General features: G+C 37.5%; 1 protein-coding gene across 1 annotated transcript in view; it reads right to left on the reverse strand.

The window, feature by feature from the left end:
• The window catches only part of CAND1 (cullin associated and neddylation dissociated 1), a 50,742-nt gene that overhangs the window by 21,683 nt on the left and 16,136 nt on the right, over positions 1-12,923 (reverse strand). The window contains exons 3-7 of the mRNA XM_004700470.4: positions 8,088-8,242; positions 4,322-4,445; positions 2,599-2,855; positions 2,407-2,512; positions 1,169-1,314 (exon numbers count right to left, since the gene is read on the reverse strand). Coding sequence (XP_004700527.1) covers positions 1,169-1,314; positions 2,407-2,512; positions 2,599-2,855; positions 4,322-4,445; positions 8,088-8,242 — 788 coding nt within the window. The remainder of the gene's footprint in view (positions 1-1,168; positions 1,315-2,406; positions 2,513-2,598; positions 2,856-4,321; positions 4,446-8,087; positions 8,243-12,923) is intronic.

Genomic DNA, 12,923 nt, shown 5'->3' on the forward strand with positions numbered 1-12,923 from the left:
GTAGGGTCTAGAACCGATTAACCGCGATAAACGAGGGTTCACTGTATATGTACATAGATCTATTTCCCCATCATATATATATTTACATATGTGCATGCCTGTATTTAGACCTCTATAAAAGTCCTTTGCCTCCTAGTTATTTCCTTTATCTTTCCTCTTGTGCCACTATCATGTTCAGTCTTCATTTGGGTTTTGGTAATTCATCTCAGCTACACTGTCCTGGTGATTAAGCCCCACAAGGCATCCTATGCCCTCCTCACCATTAATTTTAGCTCACTTGTTGTTCCCTTCTCCATGGGTTGGTTTACAGTCCCCCTTCCATTCCATCTCTCCCATATATCCCCGTCGCCACCACCACCAAAGGAACTGTGGGTCCCACTGTTTCCTCCTCGGGATTGTTTATCTCACCTATCTTATCTAGATAGACATGTAGAGACAATAATAAGCAAAAAAGACAGAGCAAAACAAAGCAACAATAACACAAACAATGACAAGAAAAGCCTATAAACAGTTCCAGGTCTGTTTATTGATCTTTAGAAGTGCTTACCGGTCGAGTCTGATGGCTTGCCACTCCCTGCCCCAAAGTCTATTTTTGGTATTTCCCGGGGAATTCATTGCTTTGCTCCCCTTGCTGCTCTGTTGCATGCCCTTAAGTGTTTCAGCCCATTGTGGTCGGATCAAATTGAGCACAATTCCCACACTGTGTCTCCAGTATTGTCCCCCATAGCGCTATTAGTGAGGGGCAGTGTGTCTCGTGGTGGGCCGGCCCTAGGGTCCTTTCAGTGCATTGGCTACTTTGAACGAGAATATTGGCTTTGGGGCTTGGTGGTCCAGGATGTGTTCCATTCTCTCCCCTTCCCTTTTAGTTAGCTTTCAGTGTGCTTTGATCAAACCTGCCTCCCTCCCGGAGCTGTAGCTTCAGTCCTGTTCTCTGAAGTGCATTCTTCTGGGATGATAATCTTTCTTATGTTTGCTGATGAAGAAAGTAAAATTTCTAAAGAAATGTTTACATAGATGCACTAGAATTTAAAATGTGTTATTAATATTGACACCATTTCCATTTTAATTACAATGAATAGCAATAGTAGGGGTAAAAACCAGCTTCCCTCCGGTATCACTCTATCACAAAAATTTAGCAAGTATATTGCTTCTATTTAATTTGAAATACCTTGGTCATCATCCTCACCACCATCAGCATCCATAGCATTTTCATCTTCATCTTCATCATCATAATTATAATTTGGGTCATAGGTAAGATATTTGAGACAAATATTTATAATGGTAGAAACATGAGGATACACTTCCTTAGGACATCTAAGGGGAAAAAAACGGAATTACTGTACGTACTTTCCCCCCTTAATTTCCTATCTGCCACATTTTGCTTTAACCAGATTTTCTTTGCTTTAACACAATGTCAAGCTTAACCTCTCCCACACTCATAGACTTTATGTTTTTAAATTTATCTTTCAAATTATGTTTCATCAACTTTTTCATATTAACATCTCTGATATTTAGGACAATTTTTAAATCAAATGAGGAATTTCACAGTTAATGAGGGATATCTAGTTCTTCAATGTGTGAATAACAGCTCAAGCCCAGATGAACTTGTTTTTCAGCAACTGGGATCATTTGTGACAATGAATGCAAAGTGTGCATTCATCTGGGTTTGTCGTCTAGTTACATACTGAGAAAATAGAAGATACAAACGCCCAATTGGCAAGCAAATCAATAATTTCCGGTTTAACAAGTTGATGTGATGATTGTAAGGCCATGTCTAAAAGATAAGAGTGATGAGACTGCTGCAGGTTAATAGCCAGAGAGCTCTCAAGACCCTGTGTTAGCATATACTGTCAATTCTGGCCAAAGACAAAATATCTGGCCTTCTGGTGTGTAAATGTGCAATTTTTATTTAGCTTTTCAAAAAGTATTAGAACCAAGATTTCCAAGTAAAGAACGACTGTCTTAGCCATCTGAATGACTCAGTAAAGCAAACCTGTAATCTAGTGAAAAGAATTAAATTCACCGTGTGTTTCTGGACAATTTACCCTGCCTCTCTCTTAGAACAGAGACTATATTATTATACTGGCATCTCTTCTAATAAAGCTAAATAAATCAAACCAAAGATAATTCTAAATATTTCCCTTAGGTTCTTTAATAATGTCTTAAGAATGAGAAGAAAACACGTTCAAAATAAACCTTAGGACTGCTTTTTAAAAAGACAGTACTCACACTTAGTCTACTACATTGGTTTTATCAGTCACTGTGTTGCTTGAGAAACAAATTAAAACAAATGTTTAAAGATTAAAACACCGGTAGAATATCTCATTTCTCCTCACAAACTTAACAAGATCTGAATTATTTTTCTATTCTTCAGGAAAAAATTAAACAGAAATCTTAAAAACTTACCTTCTCACAAATGATTCAAAGGCTTGAATACAGTACTCTCTTAATTCATCATCATCTACATTACAAAATTTTACCACCAAAGGAATTATCTTCTCAAGGTATTCACCTAAGAAAAGCATATTGATTCTCAAATTCAAACAGTAATGGTGTTTTAAATTAAGAAAACTTTAAAACATTTTAAACATTTCTTACCTATTCTATGACCGGCTTGCCTACTAATAGCAGCTATACATTGAATGTAGGTTCTTGTTGTTGACATGGAATCATTTTTGGACAGCTCTGACAATAGATGTTCAATGAGATCTACAAAAACTATATTTCCACAGCTCATAACTAGGTGGCCAAGAGCAATAATGGTTCTTTTCCTCACTGCAAGTCGCGGACTGGTCAACTGGGGGAGTAGACAGGTCAAAATTGAAGGATGGAAATTAACAAGAAGTCCTCCTTGCCTTGAAAGAAAGAAAACAACAAATGAATTCAAGATGTCGGAGCACTATTGAAACACCTGGCCTCTGATGCAACTGATGTGAATATTCAGCATTATAACTTTAGATTAGAGTAGACCAAATTCAGAACGAAACACTGAACTTTCGCTGGCTCTAAAAATGCAACTACCAGCATGAGCTAAGTAAAGCAGCTTCTAAATTTCTATCCCCTAAATACCTGCTGGATTTAGACTGACAGTCCCAATTGTATGGTAATTTCCAACAAATGGCTTGGGCCTATATTGCAAACATACTATTATCAGATTTTTCCCTTCCCAGATCTGAAATTGTTTTTATTGATTATATGTATATAGGGAAGGTCACAACTCAAAATATTATTAGCATCTTGACTCTTCCCTGTCCCTCTCTATATACCATTTCACTATGACTGCTGGCCTAATGCCCCTCTCTTCCAATAATCCCATGTTCTACAATGGTGTTAGTGATAAAATCGTCCATCAAAGTCTTGCTGGATTTTCACTACTAACTTAAGCATAAATTCATAGCCCAGTCCAACATGACCCTAATCGGGGTGTTTTCCTACTATTCTATTTATACTATGTTCTGGAAAACAAGAATACAAAATTACTTAAGCTATGTATTCTATGCCTGCACATAGCTACATACAGCATTCAATTCAAAGACTATACTTCCCATCAAAACGTCCCTGATTCGTAACATTAAGATTCACCATCTTAAAATGCAAAATGCACTATATTCCTCACAATCCCAGTCAGTTCTGACTCAGTGACCCCAGAGGACAAAGTGTAACTGTCCCTGTGGGCTTCCAAGACGAAATCTTTACAGGAGTGGAGAGGCTCCTCTTTCTCCCAAGGAGCAGCTGGTAGTTAGTCCAACACGCCAACTATTCCAGGGCATTCTGTCTTTTACTCCAGCAATTGTGTCTTCTTATGTCTTATACTAAATTATAAACTCATTGTATGCCAGATAGCTTCTCCTTTATTTTGTGAGGTGGCTTTCAGAAAGTTTATGAAAAAATGAAAAGAAAATAGACTTTCCCCATGAACTTTTCAACACTCCCTTGTATGTCACATCAAAGTATTTGATAATTTTCAACTTGAACTGGGTAGCTAAAAGAAACAAACAACACATGTATAAACCAAGCTCCTTCCTCCCCAGATCCTAGTTACCAGCATGGGTTTGACCGAAAGATTTGCTGCTCTCACTAGGTATTTAATTAGATCATCACACTAAAATATGAGTAATAATTCAAAGCATGGCAATTGTGGAGCACTATACAAACATATTTGCTATGCAGTATTACAAGATAATTAATGATTTTCTTACCCCCCACCCCCAACCACACACATTTATAAAAGTCACAATTTAAAATATAATTTATCATACATACAGACTTGTAATAAATACACATACTTATTACTAATAATGCAAACAGTAAGTACACCTACCTGCTCAACATATCAGCCATAATATCCAAGGCTTCCAGCTGAACAGAAACATCTTCCTGCTTGGCTATTGCACTGGTAAGACGTCCAGTAATCTTTTTACATACATTAGCAGCTAATGCAGAGCCTGTGCAAATACAAAATCAAGTCATAGTTTCAAGTAAGCATATTCTATACTTTATATTAACGGGAGTTACCAAATATTCAACAATTCTAAGTCTGGCAGATCTGTGCCAAAATAATATCAAAAGGTCACTTTTAATAATATAACCAGATATGAACAAGAACTAGAGATAATATAGCAACAAAACAAGCATACGACACATACTTAATAGGTTCTACTGAACTTTTTTTTTAATGTACTGCCATGATTACTAGCCAAAGAGCCAGCAGTTAACTATTTGGATTTGCACCTCAAGCTCAAATATCAGTAACAAATTTTTTCCCCTACTAGTCCTCTATTTTAATATTTGAAGTTAATCTGACTCAAGGCAACTGCGTGTGTTTCAGAGAACTGCTGCACAGATTTTTCAGTGGTTGTCATCTTTCAGAAACAGACCAACTTCCAGACCTTTCTTCCGGGTAGATGCAACCACTAACCTTTGTTAGCGGTCACCCACTGTCTGTCACAGAGACTTTCGTTTTAAGTTTTATTAGCACATAATCCACACATGATACAATTCATAGCTCCATCATATAAAGTACAGTTGTACATTCACCACCATAATCAATTTCAGAACATTTCGCTTTCTTGTACTCACTGTTAATAGCTCCCTACCCCTTTCCCATACCCCCAAGAAGCTATTAATCCAGTTACTGTCTCTATAGATTTCATATACAGGAAAACATAGAAAACACTAACAGCAATAACAAAGTAAAATAAAGGAAAAGCCTCAATTGAAAAGAAAGCAGAAAATGTTTAAAAACTTGAACAAATTTAAAATGGGTCGAAAGGGAGATCAAATGTTAGTGTTAAATTTAAACCTAACTCCATGTTACACTGCTGTCTGCTAATAAAGCTATTCACATCCTTCTACTAAGAGGGGATTCACCAAAGGCTTGATCCAAGCAAAGCAGGGAGCCTGCACATGGATTCTGGCCTCCCAATTGTCATCCATAGTCATTCACAAGCTGATATGATACCACCCTTCTCCTTTTGTTTTGGATTTTATTTACAATCCTTGGGTCACAGAGAGGTTGGTATGCGTCTTCAGAATAGACTTAGTTGATACCTTAACTTAGATGGATACTTGTTAGAAGATAAACCATTAAGACCCCAGGTACAATGATTTTTGATGGTCGGGCACCATCTAGTTTCTTTGCCATATTGTGCTACTGTACTATATTCAGTGGTCTCTTGATTAGGGCAAGTGTCAAGAAAGGCCGTGTCAAAAGAACTAATTGTTCATAGATTAGGGCTAGAATTAACTATGAACCCAAAATCCATTTACATATGAGACTTCTTTATATATTACTTAGAACACACAACCACAAACAATTCAAGTTCCAGTGCTTAATTTTACAATATGATTATATCTAACCATGATTTACAACACAACATGACTTCATTTATACATATTCTGCTTTTAAGTTTAGTTCTGGCTTGAAATAACCAACTGCTTACCAGATTTTATAAAGATGAAAAGCTGAATATGTAGTCCCAATAAACTCTAAAAAGGCTCTTTTCAACCCAAAGATTTCATAAACTCATTAAAAGACAGAACTGTTATTTCAAACGATTCACAAATCACGGTTATTGCGATAGATAGGCTACGCATTACAATATACTAAAGTTACAAGAACCGTTCTTTTATGGAGTTATGCCTTATGCTTAGTTATGTACTAAATACAAGTGTTAAGGTATAATTTGTTGATGTCATGATTTGTCTTTTTTGGGTAGAAACATTACATATGAACTTACAAATCAGTTTTATAGACACATAATAAAAGGAAAAAAATGAAAGCTTAAAAAAAAAAAAGGAGGCATTCAGTGCACATCAGAATCGATTGGTAACAGCACTGCCAGAAGGTATCCCCACAGTGAGTTGTGGACCACCTGTATTGTAAAGTGACAAAGAAATGCTGAGAATAAGTCTGAATGGTTAAAAGAAGTTTTAGAAACAAAATCCACCTACTAAATGTAAACAGATTTCAATGAGAGGAAAATAAGGAGCTATAAATATAACTAAATCAAACCATACTTTGCCAAAATACTTTTTAAACTTCTTACTGTGGTTTGAAAAATTTACTAAGCAAACTGGTTTTTTATTCAAGAATTCATACATATTTTGTTTCATGACCCTGATTGCAATCCCCAAATAATTATTTACTAAATATAAAACAACAATGCTTTGATAGTATGGAAAAAGCACAAAAATTTAACTTAAAAAATTATGTCAATAAAAATGTTAAAAATAGTTATAAAGGATTAAAGTTTCACCCAACTAGGCACCTAAAATTTAGAGTGAATTATCTAACCTCTCAAACTGGAGATTCCTCATCTATAAACCAGTTACCTCTCATATAGTTGACGCTCAGGCAAAATAAAATAATATACATAAAGCAACTAAAATAATAATTGGCATTGAAAAAACACTATGAAGCATCATTACTCATACTGACCCCATGGGACAAGGTGGCCTTACGAATTCCAAGGCAATAAACATTACAGGAGCAGACTGCCACATCTTTTATCCATGGCAATGGACTGGTGGTTTGAACCCTCAACCTTTAAGTGAGTAGGCAAGAGCTTTGCTACGCCCGAGCCACTAGGCCTCCTTATAATCAGCATAAAAAACAAGAAACCAATCGCACTGACATTAAGACAGTGTGGACTCACAGCAACCCTGGGTACCCTACAGAGCAGAGAGAGCGGCTCCTGTGAGTTTCTGCGTTTCTAACTTTGTATCGGAGTAGAAAGAACCTGTAGAGGGGCTGTTGGCTTTGAACTGCTGACACGGCAATTAGCAGCCCAGTAAGTAACCACTATGCCAACAGGGCTCAGGAACTACTAGATACCTGTTAATAAAATAAATGAATTCAAGCAATATACCTCTATTACACTATTACCAATCTAAATTTCCCACCCAGAAGAAAGATAATTTCACCTCATTTTCAGATGAGGCAGTATCTTTTACTGAGACATCTTTTAGCCAATAAGCTTAGTAGTCAAGACCAATTCTAAAATTTACCACATAAACTAAAGACATTTCTGTAAATGGCCAAATGCTAATTAACTGACAAATTCATTAATTATAGTTTGTTTTGTTTTTTAATTACAGAGTTTAACAGCAAAAGGCTCACTCTTATTCAAAACTACCAGTAAATTGAATTATCCAGAATCAGAATTCTGGTTCTACTATGTTAAGTTTTATAGAATAAATTCTGATACAAAAGAAAATAGAAAAAACTGAAAACAGATAATCTGACACAACTGGTGGTTTTGTTTATTCATTATCTGGGTAGATGACTGCAATTTTAGGCTGTAGTCATGGTACATAAAACAACATAAAAAAGCTCCAACACAGAACAATTCTTACGAGCCTTATACTTAAATTCAATCAAATTAATACTTATCAAATACTGAAAACTAAATTACTTCGGAAGCAAAAATGAAACACAAGACTTTAATATTTCTTCATTATTAAAAGGGAATGCATACAAAGATCTTTTCTGAAGTCATGCCCCGCCCTCCTCAGGCAGGCAGGAAGAGATGTGGAGGAGAAACGCCTCCATGTGAGGATGAGAGAGAAAACAAGCTCGTGCTTACCACTGGAAGCTGGAGGAAGTTCTCCAATGACTGTTTTAAGGCCAATACTCGAAATATCCCGAAGCTGTTCTTTATCAGAGAGCATGTTAGTGCACAAGGTATCTACAATTGTTTCTACTTGGTACTCCTTCACTTTACTCACGAGAGGGCCAAGACTGCAAAAATACAAAATGAAACAAGGTATAAATAAAGAAAAATACGCAGAAACATTAACTTTTCACCCCCAGAAAGGGCCTGTGTGAAAATAAGTCTGTATCACAAACACTGAATCAATAAACAATATAAGCAAAATGTTCAATTGGTGCATATCCTTGCATTTGGTTTCCAGTGTTTTCCCACTGACTTCCAGTAGAACAAGCTAGAGGTACTGAGATGCCCTTCCTTTGTATTCTTCCCTATAATTTAGCAGGGTACGTACTATATGCTGTGTGGATAGTCATTCAGGAACCATGCTATTCAAGACTCCACTGAATAGAGTTATACTTATACCTATTGCTGGTGGGAATGCAGTGGCACAATTACACTGGGAAAGATTTGGCAGTTCCTCCAAAAGTTGAACATAGAACATATATTAATCTCAAACCTTGGTATATTCAGAAATGCAAACAGATCTGTAAATCAACATTCACTGTAGCACTTTTCATTAATAGCCAAAATATAGAAACAATGGATAAACATGATATTGCATATACCCACAATGGGCTGCTACTCAGCCACAAAGAGAAATGGTGTCCTGATGAATGCCACTAAATAAATGGACATGCCTTGAAAACATGTCAAATGAAATACATTGGAAAAAAAGAAAATCACAAATACTGTACAATCTCACTTATATAAATGACCTTTTCACAAGGGTCGCCCGATTCATAACAGTAGCAAAATTACAGTTATGAAGTAGCAAGAAAAATAATTTTATGGTTGGGGGGGGTCACAACGTGAGGAACTGTATTCAAGGGTCGCGGCATTAGGAAGGCTGAGAGCCACTGTCTTAGAGGGTGCTGAGTTTGTTAACGGTTTGAAATAATTTGTAAAAGGATAGGGAGAATGGTTGCAAAGCTTAAAGAATGTGATCACTGAAGTATGCAAGTAGAATTTGTTGGGATGGCATACAATCTGTTATGTCTTCACAATACAAAACTTAAGACAACATGGCTCTTCTACCCAAGTCTTTAACTCCCACCAGGTAATTGGTGGGAGTATGCAAATAGGGCATGTGTAATACTGAGACGGGGGGATTGCACAATTTTCATCACCCCTCCTGTGACCCTCACCCCTAAAAAGATAAGGCTTTCTTTGAAGCAAGGGTAGAGAAAAGTGAACACCCTCCCCCCCTGTCCCACCCCTACCCCCAGGATGACCTTGGAAGAGCACATTCAAGATCTTCGTCCGTCTGAAGTGGTGGAGAGGACTGTGACCAGATGCATCAGAGACTATAGGGTTCCTGCTCCTTACCTCAAACTACTACGGACTGTGGGACAGTGTGATACATGGGCTGGCTTCCTGGCCCACACAGGAAAAGACCAAGGGATCACTTAGCTGACCCAGTAGCGAAGAGACTTAGCTACCACGTGGGTGAGATCATGAGAATTGGATACAGACTTGGCCGCTGGCTGAGAAGACCAATGACTACATCCTTATCATCTGCTCTTCGCGATCCTGACTTGTGCTAACTTATTAACTCCACTGATAAACCCCTGTAACTCTGACTACTGCCTGTGAGTTCTGTGTGGCCACTTCAACAAATTATCAAATCTAGCATAGAGGCAGAGTGGTGTGGGAGGAATGATTGGTGTCAGAACAGGTAGACAAAGAGGGAGTGTGGAGGCATGTCTGACCCCCGCCGTGTGACACCAGGGAAGCTAGAGAAGGTCTGGCTGGTATGGTCTTCCACTGTCATTCACAGCAGTCAGAAACTCAAACTATAAAGACAGTTTAAATAAAAATTAAAATAAACCTAATGATTGCTTTTAAATAAGATATTGCACATAACAGACTTTAAGGTAGAGCTTTGATGGGATCCTATCAGACAGAAGAGTATTTAAATAGTTAAGACAAATTTTTGGAATTAGAGACTAGAATGAGTGCAATGCACAGTGAAAGAAATGAGTAAAAATAATTGCTTGACTCAAAGGGCAAATTAAAAATACAACAGGGAAGGTAGACTACTAAATTTAAATGTGATGAGGCAAAACTGGTTGGCCTGAGCTTTCTCAAACACTAATAATGCAAAGAAAAAAGTTCAAATTGCTAAATGTTCACAAATCAGTATCTACTAGATAGATGCTTGATTACTAAACAAAAGTTCCCTGACTACTGTTGACAGTGAATTTTAAAAAATTGGAGTAACTCAAGAACCGCCTAACCCAGTGATGACAGCGAAGGTGCAGAAATGGTGTTAGGACACGTGGAGAGACAATGGGAAACTCTGGAAATGGCAACTAAAAATCAGAGATTCCAACAATTGATTTGAAAAGTTCTAGTGCCCAGTAATGGCACAGAAAACTCTGTCTAAACACTAAGTAAATAAAAACCACTTGAATGCCAGAATACAAGAGAACAAAAGTAGATTAAAAAAAAAGCAAGCAGGCATCCAAATGAGATGTCAACTACTTAAGTCCACATGGAAGAAGCACACCATCATCAGTCACTCAAGGATGGGAATACACATAACCCAAAGTTGAAGGAGGGACCAGTATCAGAGCCTAAATTGTGAGAATCTGGAGTGCTGGCAATAGGTGGCAATCGGAGCTCAAGATTCATTTGTGAAACGACATAGCTGAAATAAGTCCCCGGAGAACACCCCTTATCTGAAATTGAGGGAAGGGAGGAAAGTGGTCCCTAGAGTGCTTGGGAGAGAGGAGCCCAGAAGATCAAAGGCATAAATCTGACTTGAAGTTAAAATGTTGTCAGTAAAGCCCCCCCCCCACCCCCCACGATGCAGGCTGGACCTGGTCTGGTTTCCAAAAATTTTTGTATTGTTTTCTTCAGTTTCTGTTTGTTCAGATAAGAGTGTATCTCGAAGGTGTTATGTCAATGGAGGTCACCCTCTTGAAGCCGTGTTACATGCGGTTTTTCAGTATATGAAACCTAGGACTAACGAACCTAGCGTGACAGCAAGGTAGAATAAAGGCTTAGCGGGGTGCAGTGGTGAAGGTGGGGTAAAATGGAGACGATATCAAGGGGCCCATGTACAAAGGGAATGATTGGAAACTGATTGTGGTAGTAATTGAACAATTCTACTTGACAGGATTGAAATTTGGAATGATCTCTGTATTACATCCCAACTTATAATAAAAAAAAATGGGGGGGGGGATCTACCCAGAATTCATGCCCAGAAAATCAACCTTTTAATAATGAAGTCAATTTAATGTTAAAAAAAAAAAAAAAACACGAGAAAATACATCACCACCAGACCTATACTTCAAAAATGCCAAAGAAATTCTTCAGGTTGAAGAAAAAGTTCACCACATAGAAACTCAGATCTATAGAAAGGAATGAAAATCACCACAAATGAGAAGTCTGCTAATAAATAAAATGCTACCTTAAAAGATTGTATTTTTCCTTAAAAATTTATCAATACTACAATGTGGAAACACAAACAAATTCATTACATACCATAACACAAGCAACAAGTATGTAAATGGAACCACACTACTAGCACGGTTTATATAACATAGCAAATGGTAAAGTTAATAAAAACGAAGGTGAAAAATTCAAGGTGCAATTTTTATTTGTCAGTGGAATCTAACAAAACTAAAAAAGCTCATTCATTACATGTGAACAAAGCATTTTTATAATATATTCCCCAATTTATTTTAAAGCAACACTAATAACATTTACATTTGTTGTGACTGTAATGTTTAGGCTTAAAAAGAAAATACCTAGCTTCTTCTCCTATCTGCTTTTGTGTTCTGCCCGCTCTGCTAAATTACATGTCAGATGGCCTCTGGAAAATCCTATTGTATACTTATGAGACTGTACTCGTCAATCGGAAAAAAAAAAATCTCAGTATTATTTGTGAAAGTTTTAGGTCTGACTTCTTGCTAATTTTTAAAGTTCAGTTGTCTTTTTATTATCAAGTTCTAAGAATGAAATAAAAACTCACTGCCATCAAGTTGATTCCAACTCAGTGACCCTCCAGGACAGGGTAGAACTGACCCCGTGGGTTTCTAGGCTAACTTTTTATACCACTGGCTTTACAAGGGGTACCGAAAAGAAGGAATTGCACTGGGCAGAGCACAACTTTCTTTCGTAGGATGCATTTTTCCCCACTAGGCAGGCATCTAGCAACTTGCTGAGTTAAAGCACCCAGTGGTACTGCCTGGGAAGGTTCTTTCTGGTCACAGTGAATTTTTTCATAAAAGCAGTTATGCTCCAATGGTCAATTTAAGAAAACAGTATGCAGCTGTGAAATTTGGTATCCTGCTCAAGGGAAAAATACTGCAGAAGGTGTTGTGATGTTTAACTAAGCTTAAAAGTACAGCGTTATAGGAAAAACTCAGGTGTACACGTGGTTTTCTCGTTTCAAAAAATATGAAATGTTCATTGATGACAAACCTCCTTCTGAACATCCGTCAACTTCTATAACACATGAAAATGTCGACCTGCAGGGTATTTGGAGTCCGTTCCACCAGGTCAGACTGTTAATCAAGCTTTCTATGCAGAGATTCTGAAAAGTTAGTTTCTAACAGTGTGCGACACAAAAGGCCTGATTTGTGGCAGACCAGGACTGGTGTTGCCCCCAGGACAATGCACCTGCTCACACAGCCATCTCAGTGCGCCAGTTTGGGGCAAAAAAACTTGCCCCACACACTTTACTCACCTGACCCTGGCTCT

This window comes from Echinops telfairi, unplaced genomic scaffold, assembly GCF_000313985.2.
Source record: "Echinops telfairi isolate 266 unplaced genomic scaffold, ASM31398v2 ScPeMD7_2;HRSCAF=8, whole genome shotgun sequence".
In the NCBI taxonomy this organism is placed as follows: domain Eukaryota; kingdom Metazoa; phylum Chordata; class Mammalia; order Afrosoricida; family Tenrecidae; genus Echinops; species Echinops telfairi.